This window comes from Podarcis vaucheri (genome assembly GCF_965113315.1).
Source record: "Podarcis vaucheri genome assembly, chromosome: 15".
NCBI classification, from domain to species: domain Eukaryota; kingdom Metazoa; phylum Chordata; class Lepidosauria; order Squamata; family Lacertidae; genus Podarcis; species Podarcis vaucheri.
The window spans coordinates 15,407,598-15,428,795 of record NC_138753.1 but is presented as its reverse complement, the minus strand read 5'-3'; the positions used below and the strand labels follow the sequence as shown (position 1 = coordinate 15,428,795).

The following is a 21,198-nucleotide window of genomic DNA, read 5'->3' as shown; positions in this document are numbered from 1 at the left end:
CAAAACATCTGGAGGGCACATCAGGCTGCCATAAGGCTGAGTCATATGAGAATCAGTTTTCCTTTTAGCTGATCACTGCATGGACAGGCAGTGGCGTAGCGTGGGTTGTCAGCACCCGGGGCAAGGCAAGTAATTTGCACCCCCTAACCCGTGGATTTTAGCAGGGGGCAGAGAGCTGCGAGTGTGAGCGCGCCCCCCCCAGATGTTGCGCCCGGCCCCCCCTGCACCCCCCACGCTACGCCACTGTGGACAGGGACCATCTGTGACCCTCCAGGCTTCCCATTTGGGGTATCTGGTTGGCTGCTGTGGGAAACAGGATGCTGGATTAAAGCGACACCCTTTGGCCTGATCCAGACACAGGCTCTTCTGATGTTCTTGGGCTACACCTCCCATCACCCTTAATCACTGCCCTATGCTGGCTGCAGAGGGTCGGGAGTCCAGAAACCTCCCTTGGAAAAGGATAGCTACAGTTGCTCCTTACAAACTGACAAGAGAAGAGTTGGCTGGGGGGAGTACTCTGCATGTGCTTAGAGGAAAGGGATATAACCAGTTTAGTAGGAGGATGAGAGAGAGAAAATGAGGAATCGTTCTGCACATGCTGGGGGTGCTGGGAGAAATCACTCTGCACATGCTCAGAGTAAGGACTACAGAGCCTTCCTAGAAACAGGTAGTAGGCCTGTTGAGGGGTAAGAGGGAGAGAAATCACTCGGCACATGGTCAGAGTGAGGGGGCTGCAGATGCATCTTAAGAAACTGCCAGTGCAAACGTTGGTGGGTGGAGAAATCACTCTGCCCATGCTCTTAAGGGAGGGGAAATGTAACCCGTTTCGCAGGAGGACGAAGCCTACTGTGCCGACCAGCACTTCCGCACACACGCACACCCCTTGAGCATGTGCAGAGGGCAGAAGTGGGCGGGGCTTAAGAGAGGGGGCTCCCAGGGAGAGGCGTGGCCTGGCGCGGGTGTGGAGGTGTGTGTGTGTGTATGTGGAGGCCCCTCCCTCCCTCCGTGCCCACTGGCGGCAGGCGGCGCTGGGGCTGGGCCTCCTCCTACGCCTGAGGCGCGGCCTGCTGCGGGCCTGCTGCGATCTTTGCACCCGGCCCGCCTGCCCCGTGGGCCAGCTGCGACTGAGGGGCCGGGGCGGGCGGTTCAGGGCGGGGCCGGGGCGGGGGCGCGACGGCGGGGGTCTCCTCACCTGCGCTCCTCCCTCCCGACGGCGCTGCTCCCACCTCAGCTGCCGCCGCGCGCCGCTCCCGCCCACCGGCCTCGCAGCGCCCCCTCCCGCCACGCAGCCAATCAGCGAACGCCGTGAAGGGCCAATCCCGAGGCACGCGCTCGCCCCGCCTTGAGGGAGGGGGCGGGCGCTTCGCGGCGCGCAAGGCCCCGATTGGCTCGCCCCTCCCGTCGATCGGCCCTTGCGCAGCTCTCCGCCCTCCCTGTCCGCTTGCCTGACATAAAAGAGGGGGAGGGACGCGCAGGAATGGGAAAGGGCGGGCCGCGGCGGCCAATGAGAAATCACAGCGCGTCCTTCCTGCTGCCCAATGGGGAGCAGGGAAAAAGAGAAAAAGGCGCGCCCACGTCCGTTTTCTGCTCGGCGCTGTCAAAAGAAAGGGAGGAGGAGAAGGAGGAGGAAAGTGAGGCGCCGGCTGATTGGCTGAAACGGGGAGGCGCGCCTGGGAGGCTCTCGGCGGGCAGGCGCTTCCGGAACTATTTTAGCGCCTCCGAGCATTGGCCACGCCCGCTCGCCCTCCTCGCCACGCCCCTGCAACGCCTCCATTTCAGTCCAATCAAAAGACGAGGCGGGGCGCTGCTCTGCCTGGACCAATCGGAGCACGTGGACGCGTGAGAATGGCGCTCCCTTTCTCCTTTGTCACCTCTGCCCTCCAGGTGGGGGCTCCTCCGTGGGTGGGGCTCGTGCCCTCGTTTATTTGCATATTAATAGGAGGCATGAACCCTGGTGTGAGTTCAGATAACGCAATAGCTGCAGTAATAACAACGGGTATTCAGCAATTGTAATAATGCTAATTATTTGTTGTTATTATTCTTGCAGGGGGCTGAACTAGATGACCCCTGAGGATCCCTCCAACGCTACACTTCTGTGATTCTATTATTATATTATTACTATTCTTGTTATTCAGCGGTCTCCAAGCAACTTTCAATATAATTTAAACATAAATTTACAGTATTATAGTATTAGCACATACTTTTTTTAAAAAAAAAATCCCTAGAGAAATCATGTACGTAATTGAAATGATTAAGATGATAATGACTGAGGAACTTAATAAGCTAATATTTCATGAATATTAGCCTAGCAAGGGATGGGTGCTTGATGATTTAGCACTTTGTATGCAGATGCTCCCAAATTCATCAGGACAGTTTTGCCTTTCCCCCCATAACATATATATTCAGTGCTTTTTTCTTGGGGTACACAGGGGTACACATACCCCTAAACATTTTGTGAATATAAGTTTGGCCTCATTGAGGGGCAGTATTTCAATATGAGTAGGTAAATGAGAGTACCCCTAAACATTTTTTAAGAAAAAAAGCACTATATATTTATTGACAAAACAAAGGCAATCTTCAGGTTGTATCTCTTGTTAGTCAGACACAGAGTAGATCCACTGAAATTAACATACATGGCTAATTTTGATCCATTAATTTCAGTGGCTCTACTCTAAGTGGGGATAATTTCAATTCAGTGTGAATTAAAAGGCAAACCAACCTAAGTCACAGTTTCCAAGAAATACATCAACCGAAATATGACCAGCCTTTGAAATCTGCACTTTTCTGAATTCTAAAAATTAGGGCTGACCTCCGTCTAGATTTGGGGCAGGATCTGGGTCTATGCATTTGAATTAAGGCAACATAACCAAATTTTGCATGATGGTTCCTGAGCTCAAGGAGCAGAATGTTGTCAGTTTTTGGATACAGTTGGGTGCCATTTTGAATCAAGATGGTGGAGCAAAACCTGCACTTTTTTAGGGGGAATGTCCTCAGACCTCCTAGGTGCCCCTGGATACATACTAGTGCTTATCCCACTGCATTCAACATGGTGTTGCATGTGACTCCAATCTCTGAGCAGTGAGTGTTCAGGAGTTCCAGGTGCTGGACCAGAGTTCAATTTCCTTGTGATGACGGTTGGTAGAGACTATTTTGAGGATATATGGTTTTATTTACACATATATACAACCAGAGCATGGAGCGGCTAACAGCATTAACACCCCCAACAGATCCATTAGTTAAAGCTTTGGATCCAGGACAAAGCAAGCATGTCTCTGTGTCTTCAGCTTCCAGCCTGCTTCCAGCTTAGCTCACACACCCCACACTGGCTATTGTTCTACTTAGCAGCTAGGTGAGGTAGTGTGTGGCCGGGAGAAGGCCCACCCATTTGTTTTGTGGTGTGATAGGAATTTTATGGTCTTAGATATATGGTAATGTTCATAACTGCACATACATAGATCAACACAGGAAGACCAACCTGGAACCATTTTGATTCCTAAACTGACCAAATCCTTTCTCTGCAAGTCTGCAAGGTTAACCTGGAAAAGCCTCCCCATTGTCTCTTTCCTCACAATCCTGTCTCAAGGATATGTCTGTTTGAATAAGGTGTGAGCCTGTGACCTGGCCCAGGAAATAAGTATTTTACCACTACAAAAGAATGGCCAGGCTCCCCAGGCAATCCAATCAAGTAACTTGCCAGACAGGAGATAAACTGTGACAGGAGAAAAACAACATTTAAATTTCTGTGATGTATGCATAATGTTTCTGGGGGTGGTCTTGATCTAGAGGATGGGAATTTCAAAAGTCTTTATAAGCCATTGCACAGCATTTTTGTGGGTCCTCTTCCTCTCCTGCGTGTGAGGGGACCACCCTGTTGCAACAGATCAATAAAGATCAGGCTTACTAGCTGCTTTGCTTCTCAATATTCTCTGGTTGGCCTCTGTTATTTTCTCCTACCAATAGGGAACCTATGTAAGGACTCTTGGATACCCCATAAGGGAAAAGGGCATATTTTTATTTACAACAGTGGCACAGAGTAACTTTCTGCAGATGCTAATTGTGATGCTTAACTGGTCAGCCAAAACCCTTACCTAGACATAGGGACTGGCCTGGCAGGCTTGCTCTCCTACATTCTACTACACTAGATACAGGATCCCAAGAACTGGAAGAAATTCAGGGCATCAACAGAAGTATAGCAAGAGAAGTAAAATTGTATCACTCTATTCTGCCATGGTCAGACCACACCTGGAGTCCTGTGTCCAGTTCTGGGCACCACAATGTGCAAAGAATATTGACAAGCTGGGAAATGTGCAGAGGAGGGTGATCAAGATTATGAAGGGTCTGGAAACCAAGTCTTAAGAGGAACGATGAAAGAGCTGCATATGTTTAGCCTGGATAAGAGGAGGCTGAGAGGAGATATGATAGCCATCTTCAACTATCTAAAGGGCTGCCACAAGGAAGGTGGGGCAAGCTTATTTTCTCCTTCTCCAGAATAGGACCCAAACTCATGGCTTCAAGTTTGGAGAAAGGAAATTCTCACTAAACATCAGAAAAAAACTTTCTGACAGCAAGAAGAATGGATTCCCTCGGAAGATGGTGGATAGTATACTTCATTGGAGGTTTTTAAGCAGAGGTTGGAGGGCCATCTGTCCTAGATGCTTTAGTTGAGATTCCTGCATTATAGGGGATTGGACTGGATGACTCTTGGGTCCCTTCCAGCTCTGCAGTTCTATGATTCTGTGATCCAGACTGACCCTCCAAATTCATAACAATCTGAAGCTCTCCTCTGTTACACCAGCTTTGGAGATGAGCTTGATGAGAACACAGAAAGTGGGGTATTATTGGTAGCATCACCCAGGCAGTTTCTGAAAGAGGGCTATCATCTCTCTCTTGATTTTTGGAATTTTTTATTCTGCAGTGCCTTAAATCTGTCAAGGCTGCTGTATTCATAAGGTAAAGGTAAAGGGACCCCTGACCATTAGGTCCAGTCGTGACTGACTCTGGGGTTGCAGCGCTCATCTCGCTTTATTGGCTGAGGGAGCCGGCATTTGTCCGCAGACAGCTTCCAGGTCATGTGGCCAGCATGACTAAGCTGCTTCTGGCAAACCAGAGCAGTGCACAAAAATGCCGTTTACCTTCCTGCCGGAGCGGTACCTATTTATCTACTTGCACTTATTGGCGTGCTTTTGAACTGCTAGGTTGGCAGGAGCAGGGACCGAGCAACAGGCACTCACCCCGTCGCGGGGATTCGAACCACCGACCTTCTGATCGGCAAGTCCTAGGCTCTGTGGTTTAACCCACAGCGCCACCTGTGTCCCCGCTGTATTCATAAACAGACCCAATTGTTTCATGCCCCTCTTGCAGCTGTTTTTATACATTCTTAATCACTTTTATCTTATTCTAACTGTATTTTTGTAGGGGAGGATTCTAGAAACCACCTACGAGAGGAAGGCTTTTTTTGAATTGAAATGTGGAACAGACATTTTCTAAAATAAAACATACATTCCATTGCCGGCTAAGCACCTGCCTTTCTTATTTCAGAAACTGAAAATGTTACGTTTCACCTTCCTCATTCCCATTCCACATTTTGAATTCCTCTTCAGTTCCACGTTGCCTCCTGTTCAGAAGTCCATCGCCCACCACAGGTTTCTAAGTGATGCGAGTTCTCATAAGCAATTTTTTTCAAAGTATTGGAATCTTTCGTGAAAAACTGAAGCTTCTTAAAGACATTTAATAACTGGTTATCAATGTAATGAAGACTTAGCAAATCCCCGAATTGTTATAATAATGTGTCCTCATTTCATGAAACTGCAGTTTCTTTGCAGCAAAGTTGCAGCACTGTTAGTTTGGCAGTAATAATTATATGGCAACAGCCTGGCCAGGAACATGAAGAAATTGGTGGAATATGCCTTATGTTGTTAGAACGCCTCCAGTTCATTTTGCTCCTGGGTAAAATAATTAGCAAAGCATACTCGATTTATTCCCATACTTTTGAGAGGCCTTCTGAAATAGTTCCACACACAAAAAATACATTTTAAAATCATTTTTCCTGGTTAAAATGGTAGATAGAATTGCAGAAATGTACTACCAAGGGTCATCATCCAGCCCCCCGCAACACAGGAAATCACAGCTCAAGCAGATTGTCTAATCCTGTGCTATGGACATCCCTAGACTTGGGAGTCCTCTACTGCATTTAAAGGGGTGTTGGGATTGTCTCCCTTTAGATATGTGGCTGAATGAAAAATGATATGAAATGAACCCTGAAGAGAGACAATTCAGCAAACCTGCAGACGGAACAGCAGGTGCCTCAAAGTTCTGAGGAAACAAGATTGGCCCAGGGTCAAAGTGGGTGGGTTGCCGTGGTAACAATGATTTGCCCTCCATTGTGACATCTCTCACTTCTCCCTTAAAAGCCACTAACTACAGGTGTCCATTGTGTGTCTACAGGTGTCTACTTAATAAGAGTAGAAGCAGGGAAATTAAGGAGAAGTCTCTTGGAATAATCTTGGAAGCTGCTAAGGGATGAACTAACTTGTCCCCATGTCCTTCTCTTGTTGCAGTTGTGCCACAGCTCTTCAAGGCTTTTCCAGAGCCTGAGGTCAGGAAAACAAAAGAGTAGGGATTGGATCCCTCAGACCCGCTGCCTGTGGTCTTTGCCCCCAATTCTGCAATCTCTGATGCGGAGAAGCCCTCACCTCACTATGAACTGTCAGTCTGACTTCTGCCATGGCTTTTCTTGGTCTGGATAATCAGGAACGGTCAAGCAGCTGTTCAGAGGGGCGTCCGGAGCATAGAAAGCTCAGAATAACTGGCTGCCAAGGCAATTCTAGTGAGTGCAAAGTTCGTAAGTTACCCTCATGGTGAGGTGGGTGGGAGGGCCAGGGATGGGATTTGGAGAACATTTTGTGGATCTGTCTGAAACAAGGACCATGCAAGCCTAGGGCATGGAATTGCCCATTTCTGTGGAAAGCAAAGCCTGGAGTTTGGGGTTGGGACCTTCCTTCTGAAGCTAAAGAGGCAACGGTTTAGTGAGCAGGAAGAGGCTGTGGCAGAGAGCAGTTCAGACCCTGAGGATGAAGCAGAGGCTGGAGAGGAGAGAGGTAAAGAGGTAGCTGAAGAATTTAGGGAGTCTCCCTCTCCTGTTGCAACCAGCTCCCCTCCCCGCTGGTCTCCCAGAACATGGAGAGGAATGATAAGAGCAGAGCAAAGATAGGCAGGATGGAGGAGCCTCAGGTTGCTGGGGAAGGACCTAGGGAGGAGACTTAAGAGAGTGCGGGGAAGTGCTCGCAACTGCCTCAATGCAGCAAGACCTACTGGGAAAGGTTGCTGTGATCACTAGGCCTGCACTGTTTTGGTTTCTTTGAATAAAGAGTTAACTTCACTGTCACTGGGATGACCTATCTCTGGCTCCTGACACAAGCAAAAAGAAAATCTGAGCAGGGACACCACCACTGAAAGAATCACCAACTAGCCATGACATAGCTTCTCCGTAAGTCAGTCTGATATTGACATCACTTCTATCTCCATAGCTGAGATATGGGAACCCGACCTGGTCAAAAGGATCACAATTAACTTGTGAGGCGATTTCTAAAAGAGGCAGCAAGGCAAGGAGGTCCTTATGGATATAAGGGGACAGTCTAGATCTGTGTCACGTGACAGAAGGCCCAGAGCCGGATCTGGGTTCTATGATGGACTTGTAACATTAGGAACCACATCAAAAATGCTTTCTCAAAACCCAGTAAGTGTTTCACACTCCCACAATGAATGTTTGAGCGTCACTCTCTCGTTGCAGCCCTACCAACTTTGAGAATAGGATTGCAGTGGCTCCACCACAATTATCTAAGGTGCTTTCCACTAGAGGACAAGTCTCTTCCCCTGCAACAACTCTGGAAAGAGGTGGCAATGGAAGGATAAGAGGGAAAGGGGGAAGAATATGCATTTATTTTGGATCATGTGCATGGGAAGTAGGAGATTCTGGCACAGGAAAAGCAGGTTCACTGATCATCGTGTTACAATATTCTTTATAAAAAAAAAAATTGCGAAGCAATTCTGTCAGAGGTAGTATGTCTCTGAATAATACCAGTTGCTGAGAATCACATGTGAGAAGAGTGTGGCTGCTGCAGTTATCTCCAGCTTTGGGGCTTCCCAGAAGAGACATCTGGTTGGTTGTGGGTGCTGGGCTAGTCCCTTTGGTCTGATTCAGCTGCATGGCTCTTCTTCAATCTGTGAGGAGGGATGAGAAGAGGTGGCATCTCTCAAGTGCAGAGAGAGATCATGATCATGATCATGATCAAGGATGTGCCGCAATAAGAGAGTTGGAAGGTGGAAGGAAGGTGTTTGAAGATGAGGTTAAGCAATGCTGCAGTCAGAACTTGCAAATACAGTCAAACCTCGGTTTTCGGATGTCTTGGCTGCCAAACGCTTTAGAAGCTGAACGCCGAAAACTCATAAGTGAATGCTTCATGTCAGGGAATTGCCATCGGCTCAGGAGCAAGAGGGGAAAAGGCGGATGGATTACAGAGAGCCCCCAAATATCGTGGGAAGCAGCACTTCCTCAGCGGAGGAAGGAAGCCACACCTCTAGTGGGGAGGAGGTGCAGGGCTCGGAGGATGCAAGGTGGTGCCAGGACACCTTGCCTGAGCAAAGCGGGGAGGAGGGAGGTCCCCCCTTACCCAGGCTTCCTTGCGCAGTAAGCTTCCGTGCAGAGAGGGGAGGTGCAGACTGGGGGTCAAGAAACTGCTGGGGAAGATTTAAGGACCGCCCACACTCAGATTCTGCCAGTGAATGAGCAAGACATGGAATAGAGGTGCTCTTGCATTCTAAAGGTTTTTACTACAAATAAGAAAGCTTTAGAACAGACTATTGAGGCATATTGCCTGATTGCTCTCGAGCAACCACCCGATACCTCTAACACTTCCATTTTCAAACGCTCCTCAGAAGTCAAACAGCTTCTGAGACGCATTTTTCAATTTTCCCCACTGAACTTGCTGACAGCCCTTTGATCCTTGGTTTTTGAACATTTCAGAAGTCAAACGGATTTCCGGAACGGATTACGTTCGAAAACCGAGGTTCCACTGTATATGATTGTCCACAGCAGCCGGGAGGGACTCAGTTCAGAATGCTACCCCTTCGCCTGCAGGAGAGAGAAGAAAAGGAAATTGAGGAATGCCTCCTGATGTTCTGCAGCCATTCTCCACAATAATACAGAAGGCTCAACATTTGTCAGGTGATTCCAGGTGCTCAGCAGCCCTGTGTGGTTACAACAACCCTGCAAAGTAGGCCAGTGTTATATCCTCCCATGGGGACTCCTGAGACAGAGATAGGGGGGCTTGGCTAAATATACCAAATGATGTCAGGGCAGAGATTGGAACTGGGGACCCCCTGCTATGTAGCGCACCACACAATCCTAACCAGGCCCACTCAGATGTTAATCCTTTTTAATACAGTGAGTCTTGCTCCTAGGTAAATAGGGTCAGGAAGACAGCCTTTGCCTCTTCCCTACACTACAGAAATGTTTCTTACTTGGTTTTATTCAGTTCTACATTTATACCCCACCGTTCCAACAAGGCATACAAACTTCTCCCCATTTTAGTCCCACAACAACCCTGAGAGGTAGGTTAGGCTAAGTAAGAGACAGCAACTGGCCCAAGGTCACCCAGTGAGCTTCTTGGTGGAGTGGGGATTTGAACCCGGATCTCCCAGGTCCAGAACAAACACTATAACCACTACACCATACTGGCTAATAAGCCTCCAGACTTGTCTGTCCCTCACACTGTTCCCCAACACACACACACACCCCTGGCAAATCCAGTTAGGAAGAGGGGAAGCAGAGGCACTTACTCAAGTTTTAGTGCCCCGGGAAAAGGTAGAGCTTTTTGGTCAGGGTGGTTCGGTCCTTGGAGGGCATCTGGCATGGGTTTTCTTCAAAGGACTGCATGACCTGCAATGAAGAGGAGGAAAGAGTTCACAGCAGGTCATTCCTCCAAAACAATAATAATTAAGAAATGAAAAGGGGGGAAATAGTATCCCTGTCCAGCTGGAGAAAGGACTAGCTCCCAGAACTTCCATGCACTCTTGCAAAAAGACTAGTTTATTTATTTTACATTAAATAAGAATTAATTAAGGCTGGCTGAAAAATAAGAATTAAGAAAGGCGGAAGCAACATCAGAGCTTTGCTCTCCGGCTTGAGCCCTGAAGAGGGAGCTTTGCCTTGCCTGGGGTCAGAGCAGGACACGGCCTTAGCAGGGCATACCTTTCTGAAGATCTCTTCCAGGTTGCAGTTCCAGGCATATTCCTTGATATCTTTGATCAGCCGCGTGATGAAGAGAGATCCATTTTTGGGGCTTCTCCAGGATACGTTATCTGGTGAAGAAACATGAACGTATGACGCTTAGGGCTAGATGAATCTCTGAACTGTTGGTTTATCTCAGTTCCTCATTTTTCTAAGAGTTGTCAGCCGGCAACTCTGGGCGGCTAATGCTAAGACAGTATCTGAGGCTGACCAAGGCAGCTTATCCAGTTGCCAATGAACAGGGCCAGATGATAACTTGCGACCAGTTTACCTACAAAATCACCTTACCCCATTATCTGCCCACTCCACTGCTTTGATCGATGGAACTGGCACTGTTAGAGAAGTGCTACATAATACTTGTTTTCCCTTTGTAAAAAGTTGATCTTTTAGTATGGCAGCACCTCCACTTTGGAACTCACTTCCTCTTGATAATCAGGCAGGCGCCTTCACTGTACTCTTTTCGGCACCCACTAAAAACATTTTTGTTTGGACAAATCTACCCGGGTGTTTAGTAAGCTGATGCGGGGCTTCATCTGTTTTTAGTCTATTTGTTATTTTAACTCTTCAAAAGCATTTAAGTTATTGTTCTTAATTTTTCTTCTTGGTAATTGTATTTTTTGGTATTCTTTGTAAACCTCTGTGAGAGGTGGTGGTGTTTTTCAATCAAGCAGTGTATTTATGAAACTAAAAAACAAGACCACCAGAGCCGCTTGCCTAGGGTTGTGGAATAGAGGCAGATGAAGTCGCTTTCCACGTGTACTTTGCGAATGGCATCGCTCTCAAAGTCTTCTTCCTGCCACTGGACAGGGCTGAGGGGGGCGGCCGAAGGTGTTGCTGAGTCGCTCACAAATGCAAATCCTTTATTCACTGGGGAAACAAAAGGAAAGAGCTTCTGTCAGGACTCTACAGTACCCCTCTTTCCTGGAATCATCATCACCTGTTTAAAGGGAAGTCCTCTTTCTGCACATAACTGCTGCATTATGGGGAAGCATTGCTTCTTTTCTCTTGCATTCTGGGAAGTCTTGCTTATAAGCTTTTCTCTGCTTTTGCACACACACTGCACAACCTGTTCTAAATACCAAGACATTCCCTCATTGTTAAGTTCATGAAAAACACTATGACCTGTACTTAATACACAGCTGACCACATCTACGGAATTCAATTATTATATTCTTTCATGCCTGTCTAGTTCCAGCTTCGTTTCCCAGTCTTTAATCTATAAGTGATTGATGATCACATGTAATTCCCGCCTTGTCCCGCCTTGTACTTATGTTAACCAATCAGCAACAAGTTGCTTTGTGTTTGTATCAACCAATCAGCCACAAGCACACCTGTGGCAAATGCTTTGTAATATTCAATAAAAGAGAGTTCCCGGGGCTCGCCCCGGCAGACGCCTCTCTCACATGACACCTGTTACTCGTCTGTCGTTATTCCAACCCAACACCTGTTGCTCAAATTTCATAAGGGAATCCTGAGGTCATCTCCCAGTGTTTTCCATGTTCTGACCACACCCCGACTTCTTTCCACACCTGGTCCTCTGAGGCGAACCACAAAACGGTGCTCTCCCCACCAGGAAACAAAAGGGGGGGGGGGAGTGAAGATCTACGTCAGGAACATCAAGCGGGAGGAGAACCGCAGTGCCTCCTATTCACCAAAAGGCTGCTGTGGAGGCGGCATGGGGGGTGCTGCCAAGGAAGGGGGCAGACCCAGTCTCCAAGGAGCCTGCTGCAGTTGTGCTTGGCACTGCGACAGCAGCAGCGGATGATACATTCCCTGGAGGCCGGATCAGCTGTCCCTGTGGATCCTGCCACCCAAGGCAGCCATCTCATCTTGCCTCATGGGCAGACCGGCCCTGTCAGCGGTTTATTTGTGACAGAATGCAGTTGCGGGGTTGGCTTGTGCAGCGTGGAGCACTGCTGAGGTGCTGAAGGGCTGCTGTGCCTTTAATCAAAAGCTTCCTGCTTGCTGGTTTTGCGCCTTTTATTGGCGACCATTCAGTTGAGACCAGAGAGACATGTGAGGAATTGCCCCGGAATCTGTCAACTACTCTTCCCCATTACACGAGGGGAGGGGAGATTATAATAATAATAATAATTTATTACGGCCATAGGCCCATACAGGAGGGGAGATTCATAATGGCTTCCTTGCATTGATTTTCCTGTTGTAGTGAAATGGTGCTATTTATTCTAGAAATTAATTAAATCCAGTTAATACAGGCCCCTGCCCACATTACTGCATGTGGAAACAGAAACTGACTAATTCAGGGGCAATTCTTTCTTTTTCTTTTTCTATAAGTTTTTTTATTCAAAATTAAAACAAAACATATTATCCAAAAACATATCATCCTTGTTCCCCCCCCCATTTTCCCTCCCTCCCCCCACCCTCCCCCACAAAACCCACCCACCCCCGCCCCCGACTTCCCTCAGTTCCAGTCTTTGGTTTCTCTGAGACTGCTGTTTTCTGCATGTTACAAAGTTGTATAGATCCTCAAACTATTTAGCTGATCAGGGGCAATTCTTTTGATCCTGTTGACCAGGACCCAATAAAACAACCAGTGCCCCCCAACAGAATTGGTCTGCTAGAGAAAACATGCTGCTGTCCCATCAACCCCAGTCTGCCCTCAGCCAACCACCTTCCTCCTGGCCGCCAATCAGGGATTGGCTCTGCTCATTATTGCCTCTGGCTCCCCCTACTGTTGGGCTCCCTACCTTCCACCCTACCAGTCCCAAAGACCACCACTACTTCCTGCTTAACCACAGAGGTCCCTTGCGCTACATCCCAGGCAGGCGGAGGGAATCCCGGGTTCAACACCCCCCACGTACCGCCACGGCAGGCCTGGATGACGATGACCTTGGGCTTCCCCCTCAGAGCTGGGCAGTTCTTGTTGTTGAAGGTGGAGAAGACAGTGTCCACGGAGAGGAGATCTGGGCACGAGTCCTCATGCTTCACCCCACACAGGCCTTCCCGGAGGCCGTGAGACATGAGCACCACAAAGGTGCTGTCGGACGTCTTGTGTTCCTCCTGGGCTGCGAAGCTCTTTAAGCACGTGGCCATGTCCTGCAAGCAGAGAGAAGGGGGTGATGGGTCGGCAGCAAAAGGGCAGATTGCTTAGCTAAATGGGGAGAAGAGGGGCAGCTTCTACACCTAGAACCCCCCTCATGTCCAAGGCTGCCTTGCAGATTTGCTTGTCTCCAACTCTCAGCAGTTGGGAGTTAGATAATATATTTAATGCACCACACTGATCATCTCTGCCTTATGTCTGGAGTAAAGGTGGGATTGAAAATTTATTCCTTTATTTATTTGTTTGTTTTCGATACCCCCCCCCCCCCGCTTTCCTCCAAGGAGTTCAAAGTGGCACACACACACCCATTTTATCCTCACAACAACCCTGTGAGGCAGATTAGGCTGAGAAGCAGTGACGTACCCCTAAGGTCACCCAGTGAGCTACATGGTCAAATAGTCCAACACTCTAACCACTACACCGCACTGCCAGGATTTAAGCACAGGGAACCTAATGTGCTTATTCTACTATGTTTATCCTACATTGAACAGGGTGTTGGACTGAGTGGTATCTAAGGTACTTTCCAGCTCTGTGACATACTAGAATATATTAATGGAATATTTACAGTGGAATCTTGGTTTTCGAACGTAATCCATTCCAGAAGACTGTTTAACTTCCAAAATGTTCGAAAACTGAGGATCAATGGGCGGTCGGCAAAATCCATTGAAAACATGGAGAAACATACCTCGGAAGCCATTCGACTTCTGAGGCGCGTTCGAAAACAAGGAATTACTTCCGGGTTTTCGGCGTTTGGGTTCCGAATCATTCAGCTTCTGAGACGCTCGAAAATCAAGGTTCCACTGTATTACGTAGCTTTTTCTGCATCTCAGTTCTGGCTGCTCTGCGTATCACCACAAGGTTTCTGACTCTCCGTCGGGCCTCAGGATTTGTGTCTCTGTGTGTGTAAGAACGAAACTGCTGTGCTATTTGGTTGTTATAAAATGTTTGGCTTCTGTTTTGGAGGCTGTTTTGAGCAGGAATTTCAGGGAGTTTCCAGGAAGGAAGTTTGATGGCTAAAGGGAAATGAAACCTAAAGATTTAAAGGGAAGAGGCTTCTGGGGTAAAGAGACGGTTAACAGGCTTTTTGGAGGATGGAAACTGAAAGTGCTTTGGAAAACTCCCCCACCACCACCACCACAACCACCTACTTGTGAGCATAAGTTGGTCTCGGTTTCCACTCTGTATCCCAGCCCTTCCAGGAGAAGTTTCATCTGGGCCAGATCCACCTCAGCTCCTTCCCTTTTGCTACAGTGCTCAAAATCAATGTTGCAGATGACCAAGGCCAGTCGGGTGCGTGTCTCTTTGTCCTTGATCGGGTAGATCTGCCAGGGAGAAAAGTCAGTTCATTGAAATCTGGGTTAAGAAGCTTTATCACACTTCTAGCTAGGCCAAAGCACTCAAGAGGGGCACAGAGCAGGTGAGAGGAGGGGCCTGTGGAGAGTCTGTTGTTTTTTTTTTTAAAAAGATATTTATTAAAGTTTTACAAAGAGAAAAGAGTTACAGAATAAAAAAAAGAAAAAAAGAAAAATACAAAAATACATAGAAAAAAATGCAAAATACAGAAAAAATAAATAGAAAACAGTTAAAAACAAATCAATCTTTTCATATCTTAAATTTCATTTACTTACCGTATTTTTCGTTCTATAGGACGCACATTTTCCCCTCCAAAAATTAAGGGGAAATGTGTGTGCGTCCTATAGAGCGAATGCAGGCTGTGCCGCTAAGCCCAAAGCAGGAACAGGAAGACGGAGCACTGCCTCTAGCTTGGGGACGGCTGCGCACACAGCCTCTCCAGGGCAGCGGGGTGCCTTCACCCCGCTGTCCTGCGGAAGCTAGCAAGGCTGTTCCCAAGCCAGAACAGCGAGACGGAGGGCTCCGTCTTGCTGCTCTAGCTTGGGGACAGCTGCGAGCACAGGCTCTCCAGGGCAGCGGGGCACTGCGCTCCAAAGGCTTCAGGGATCTTTGAGGCTCTGGTGAACGCACCTTGTTTTAGAGGGGGAGAACAAGAAAAAAAATATTTCCCTGTTCTCCCCCTCCTATGGTCTGGTGCGTCCTATGGTCTGGTGCGTCCAATGGAGCGAAAAATACGGTATTTCCTGACCTCCTCACACCTCCCTTTTTGGTATTCCAGTTCACATGGTTAATTCAGCAAATCCTTACCCTCTTTGTTTTCATCTTAATTCTATATCTTAACGTATTATAACTTTATATTTTCATCCCTTATCAATCCATTTTTACATATTCTTTTTAACCTTGTTGCTAAGACCGCTTCATTTCAATCCGACATCATTTTAACATTCATTAATTTTACAATGTTTCTGCAAATAATCTTTGAATTTCTTCCAATCTTCTTCCACCAACTCTTCTCCCCGGTCCCGGATTCTGCCAGTCATCTCCGCCAATTCCATATAGTCTAGGGGCCTGTGGAGAGCCTGAGGCCTCAAGGGCCACATTCAACTCTCTGGCCTGAGTCCCCCAACCCACAACCCTCACCTTCAGCAAGAGTGCAGGGAGTGAAATGGCACCTGGATTTAGCCAGGTCTGCCCACACCTAATTGTGACTGCGCACTTGGTCCTTCCTCACCTCATCCTTTTCCTCAGCTTGTATTTTCTGAAAGAGGTCCAGGGAGCAAAGCTTGAGCCCATCGCTGGTCTCCTGCAGCTGGGCTGCTTTTCCTGAGGCGGCAGCCCTTGGGCCAACTTCCTGGCGTGGCAAATGAGCCTGTTGCCCTGGGGACAAGAGAAATTTGGGTACCGGGTTAAACCTTTGGATGCTGTTGAGGATCACAGAAAGTATCTGTAAATATTCTGAATTTGGTTACATCATTTGGCTCCTTTTGGAAGGAGAACAGAATGCAATAGTAATTATAATAATATAGATTATAGTAATAGTGATAATAATAATAATCTACTATATACATTTTTAAGTGGCTTGTCTATTTGGCCATCTGTTCTCTATGGATTTGGCCCCCTCTCAAGATATTGCCATCAAACTCTACATCAGAGCTCCTGAGGGGGAGCTAGGTGGTCTTTGTAAACGTTTGGGTCAAGATGGTGGACCACAACACGATTTTTGGTGTGACATTGCCTGGTTTTTTGTTCCAAACGTGTGTGTGTGCGTGCGCGGGTGCGCGCACGCATGGAGAAAGATAGCAAGCTTTTTTACGTCCAGTCTGAGTACCACCACCACCCACTCTTAAACACCAGGCTGATTTCCCAAGGTTTATTTTCTACCAAAGACTCAGATGGAGCCTCTTCCTGTCAGTGACGCTAGAGAGGGGTTTTTTTTTGGGGGGGGGGGAATGCAGAGCTGCTTCCTGCCTCCCATCTGTGGGGGGGGGGGAATAAAAGGGAGTACCTATAGGATGAGACGATGTGTCACAAGCAACTGAAATAGGGAAGACGGCTGCATTTCGTGTGACTGGGACTCGATAGTTCAACAGGTAGAGGTGCATTCCTAAGAGCGAGCAGCTATACAGAAAAGACCACAAGGAAATGTCACTTGTGCTGAGGTTTCCTTTCCACACTGATCATCGGTTTCCCCCACCCCAAAACTGGCCAGACTCATTAAGAAAATTGGGGCAGAGAAGGGACTTGAGGGTGGCTGTAAGGGGGAATGTCTGGCCTTTATGAGGCAAGAGAACCAGAACTGCCAGTGGCATCAGCTGCATGGACTGCAAGTTCATGAACTTGTGCATGAGGTTGCTCTTCCCCTCCTCCCTCCTCCTCTCTTTTTCCTCATGCATCATGCCTTTTTCAATTGGGACCTTGAAAGCGACTCCAAGAGCCTTTTGGACTTCAAGGGTCAGGTATAAATGTCATCATCAAATCAATAAATCAGGTCACACTTTATTATTTAAACAGTGACTCCCAGATGTTTTTGGACCACCACCCCCTCAGTTCCATACACTCATCCCCAATGCCTCCTACCCTATGAAAAGCATTATGCAGGAGAGCAGTTTACATGACCCACTAGATAATAATGCAATAAAATGCCAAACAGTAACCACCAATTGCGCATTTATTCAAAATCCAATTAAAACTATTTAATTAATTCAACAAAATGGGTAAACATGACCCGGTTGATCCTTTTCAAAGTCTGTTAGTCCCCCCCCCCCCCCGCTGCCCCCTTGTCTCTTATTGCCCCCCTGGGTAATCCTCTCTTCCTCCAGGGGGCGCCACCACCCAGTTTGGGAACCACTGGTTTAAACAATGCATTTAAATTGAATTTAGCTGGACTGTAGTTCTTAAAATTTAAATATCTGCATAAACAATCTAAGGAGAGAAATCCATGACACAGTTGGTTCATGCGTCTGGTTGTTAACCAGGAGGTTGGTGGTTCAAGCCCACCCAGGGATGTCTGTAGGCAAAAAGATTCCTCCATTGCAGGGGGTTGGACTAGATGACCCTCAGGGTCCCTTCCAACTCTACAATTCTATGAACTGCTAAACTGGTTATTTAAATAAGCACCTGGCAGAGGGCCTTGAAGCCTCAGTTCTTCAGCCAAGAAGCTGTCTTCTTCCAGGAGGGCCTGGATGAAGATCTGGCTGGCTTTGGGCCCCTTCCTCTTCACGTGGTCAATCAAGAGCCTTGCCTGGTCCTGCTTCTTCTCTTTGACCTTCACCTCATCCGCCTCCTCCTCGTTCAGGACTCTTTCATCGAGAAGCCTATCTAGGAGCTGGCTGATGAGAGACTCGTTAGCACAGTTCACAAACTTTCTGCGGATTTCCTTCAGCGTCTCATCTGCAAGGAAAATCAGGTCACCAAAATTGGCCCGAGGTGCAGGAACGTAGGAAGTTGTCTTGTACAAAGCGAGACCCATAGGACCCTCTAGCTCAGTACTGTCTACACTGACCGGCAGCAGCTCCCCATGGTAAAAAAACCACCATGCCAGGCTAACTCTCACAGCCACTGGGCAGGCTTGGGGCACAGAAGGTTCATGGGGCTGACGCAGCCCTTGGTGGGTGTATCCCCCCCCCCACCAAAGCTGATTGGGTGGGCATTCAGTGAGGGGACCCAGGATGCAGTGGCAAGGCCAGGCCAGGCTCCAGGGCCCAGAGACCCCTGGCAGCAGGCAAGGCGGAATCCCTACTGGGGGGGCTGGTTTGTGCCCCCCCCAAAAAAAACCATGCTATCAGGGCTACAGCCCGCCTGCCCCCTCCCACTATGCCCCTGCTCATGACTCTACATCAATGGCTGATTTTAAAAGTTGGCTGCATTATACTGAGTCAGACCGCTGGTCCAGCCAGTTCAGTATTGCCCACCCTGGCCAGCTGCAACACCCCAGAAAATATTAGGGGGGAAAGTGAACTGAAATGCACTTTCATGCAGAGGCTTTTTCCGTTTTTGCTTTGACTTGCAAAATGTATGGGGAAATGGGGTGAGCCAAGACTGGAGAAATGAGAAAGTGAAAAAAATGACACGTGTGACGCTTCTGTCCCTTCCTAGCAGAGCATCGTCCTCAACGTGTTTCAGGAACACGGGGCAAAGTGCACAAGGAAAAGGAGGTTAACGTTAACACACACAAAGAGAGACAGAGAATGAGGGAAGGAGCGCTGTCAGTCCAGGCTGAGAGCAACGCCGCCGTTCGCCAGAAATGGAAAAGAAGGAATCAAGCGGATCAAGATTCCTTCCTGCTGTGAGCATCTTTTGGAGGATGCCGAGGGAGGGAGGGAGGGGAAGACAAAGCGGAGTCAGCCTGGTCCCCACGCTGCCTCCCTTCGTAGTGACCGCTCGCCCCTTTTAGCAGAAGGAAAGAGGGGGAAAGTTTGCGCGATCTTACCCGCCATGGCCCCTCAAGGCTCAACCAACTCGTGGGGCAGCGCCTCTGCGAGAAGGAACCTCACCTTTTTCTGACCGCGATTGTGAAAGTAAAACAAAGTCCTGCTAGCAAGGGGCGGGGAAGGGACTGGCCCAGACGAGCGGCTGCCGCCTGGTGGAGGAGATGCCGTGAAAGCCAGTGACTGAAGCATAGGAACCAGCTCCTAGGGCTGAGGTCCCTTCGCCCCCCCCAAAAAATATTTGAACACCACCCCAAGTTGCTGGGCATTGCCATTCAAATGTCATGCTTGTGCCGCATCATGTGATTGATTTTTGTGGGGCGGGGCTTTAAGTTATTTGATGTTTTACACACTCTTCCTTAAGCAGTAAGAAAAGTGTAGCACATTATCGTCTCCAAGGTTCCTCAGAACCAGCAAGGGAGAATGGGCAGAGTCTTGCCCATGTTATGTCTTAATAGGTATGAACCCCAAAGGTTCATTCTTGCTTCATTTATGTTGAAAGCATTTTGCCAGGGAAGGTAGATTGTGAAAGAGGGAATTCCTCTCTGCCAAATCTGCACTCACACAAAACATTGTGCAATGTGATAGCAAGGAATTTACCCATTTGCAGCTAAACCCATCTAATGTCTCCATAAACTATCCTTTCAATGGGTGAGTCTGTCACAGAATCATAGAGCCAGCCAGGGAGAATGAGAAGTGTTTTTCTAGCTAAACCCAGTGACGATTTTGGTGTGTGTGTGTGTGTGGTTTATTCACCTATTTACATCTTCAGTCTGCATGGAGGGAGTCCAGATCTTGCAGCATGGTCATTTCAGGTGGGGCTTGTCCCCCACAGCAGTGCAGCCCTGGAGTCCAAGGCATCTCTCCCACTTCCCAGCACACCTTGCTAAAGAGTCTTTTCCTGTCACTTCAGACTCTGGCTGCAACTGGGCATTTTTACAGGAAAGTGGACACTAAAAGTGAACCAGCTACCAAAGGCATATTCTGTGTATCCAGTCCATCCCGTGCAGAAACAAGAGCATGGATGTGAGGAATGTCTTGATCCTTTTGGAATACAGTAAGCCCACAACTTTCACACATTTAACTTGTGCACATTCAGTTTTATGAGCTTGAAAAAAGTTTTTAAAACGATAAAAAGGGGGATGGAAAAGGGGCGGGCATCCCTCCATTCCCAGAGGTAGGAAACCTCTCATTACCATCTGCTGGTAATAGGACTTTTAAGTTTTCGGAGTGACAAATCTGGAAGCCTTCTGCTCCAATTTCTCCTCTACCACAAAGGCACCCAACATGGGGTATACAGGTTTGTTGTCCTCGTAACAGCAGCTATGCAGGACCTTTGGCCCTCCAGATGTTGCTGAATGAAAACTCCCACCAGCCCCAGCAAGCGGGGCCAATGGCCCAGGTTGACAGGGGTTGCCTGCAGCAACATCTGGAGGGGCAGAGGCTCCCCACGGCTGCCAGTGCCATACAGGGTTGTAGAACCCTCAAGGTCACTTGAGTATTAATGTGGGGAAGAGACTGTGGCAGGTGAGAGGCATTTCTAAATTCCTGTTCCTTTTCTCTCTTTTGCCAGCGTCCTCTGTGGCGATCGTTGGCCCTAGCTGCCGTTGTGAACAGGGGATCATGTTCAGCAGCAGTCTGGAGGCAGCTTCACTTTACCTCCCCTTTGAACCCCTCCACAGTCACACCACCCCTTTTCCTTCAAAAGAACCCACTGCCTTTTCTGCTGGGTGGGTGCCCATCTCCTCCTGTAACTTGGCCAAAGTCCATGGAACAGAAATAAATGCCTATCTGCAACCTCCACTTCTCTCTCCTACTTCTATTACAAGCTCATTCATCTTGATGGGGGCCACATTCTTTTGTGGGCAACCATCTGGCAGGGGGCAGAGCGCATGCCAGTACCGGGTGGAACAAAGGTAGGTGTGGAGCCTACCTTTGTAGAATAGGATGCATTCCAGCCATGCAGAAGTCAAGAGGCTTCTACACACTCAGACCCCTTTCCCTCCTCCGTCCAAGCGAACAAGAGGCATCACCAAGGACACATTAAAGCAAGGAAAAAGCAACATACC

The 21,198-nt window shown here is 48.1% G+C and overlaps 2 protein-coding genes and 1 long non-coding RNA gene across 3 annotated transcripts in view; 1 reads left to right on the top strand and 2 right to left on the bottom strand.

Annotated features, from left to right (window-relative positions):
* The window catches only part of MTMR4 (myotubularin related protein 4), a 46,996-nt gene extending 45,704 nt beyond the window's left edge, over positions 1 to 1,292 (bottom strand). The window contains exon 1 of the transcript XR_014214129.1: positions 1,193 to 1,292. The gene's annotated coding sequence lies outside the window, so the exon portion shown is untranslated. The remainder of the gene's footprint in view (positions 1 to 1,192) is intronic.
* A 6,623-nt stretch (positions 1,293 to 7,915) lies between these two features.
* Positions 7,916 to 19,395, bottom strand: LOC309520154 (caspase-1-like). The gene is made up of 9 exons (XM_082201625.1): positions 19,132 to 19,395; positions 17,820 to 18,092; positions 15,934 to 16,079; positions 14,498 to 14,671; positions 13,111 to 13,345; positions 11,003 to 11,155; positions 10,250 to 10,359; positions 9,838 to 9,937; positions 7,916 to 9,130 (listed from the first exon to the last, which is right to left on the bottom strand). The coding sequence occupies exons 1-8, from the start codon at positions 19,136 to 19,138 to the stop codon at positions 9,845 to 9,847; spliced, it is 1,191 nt and encodes a 396-aa protein (XP_082057751.1). The 5' UTR covers positions 19,139 to 19,395; the 3' UTR covers positions 7,916 to 9,130; positions 9,838 to 9,844.
* Positions 9,091 to 20,932, top strand: LOC309520159. Its single transcript, XR_014214151.1, has 3 exons — positions 9,091 to 9,223; positions 20,043 to 20,186; positions 20,703 to 20,932. It is a non-coding gene; the product is annotated as an uncharacterized lncRNA (long non-coding RNA).
* The last annotated feature ends 266 nt before the right edge of the window (positions 20,933 to 21,198 follow it).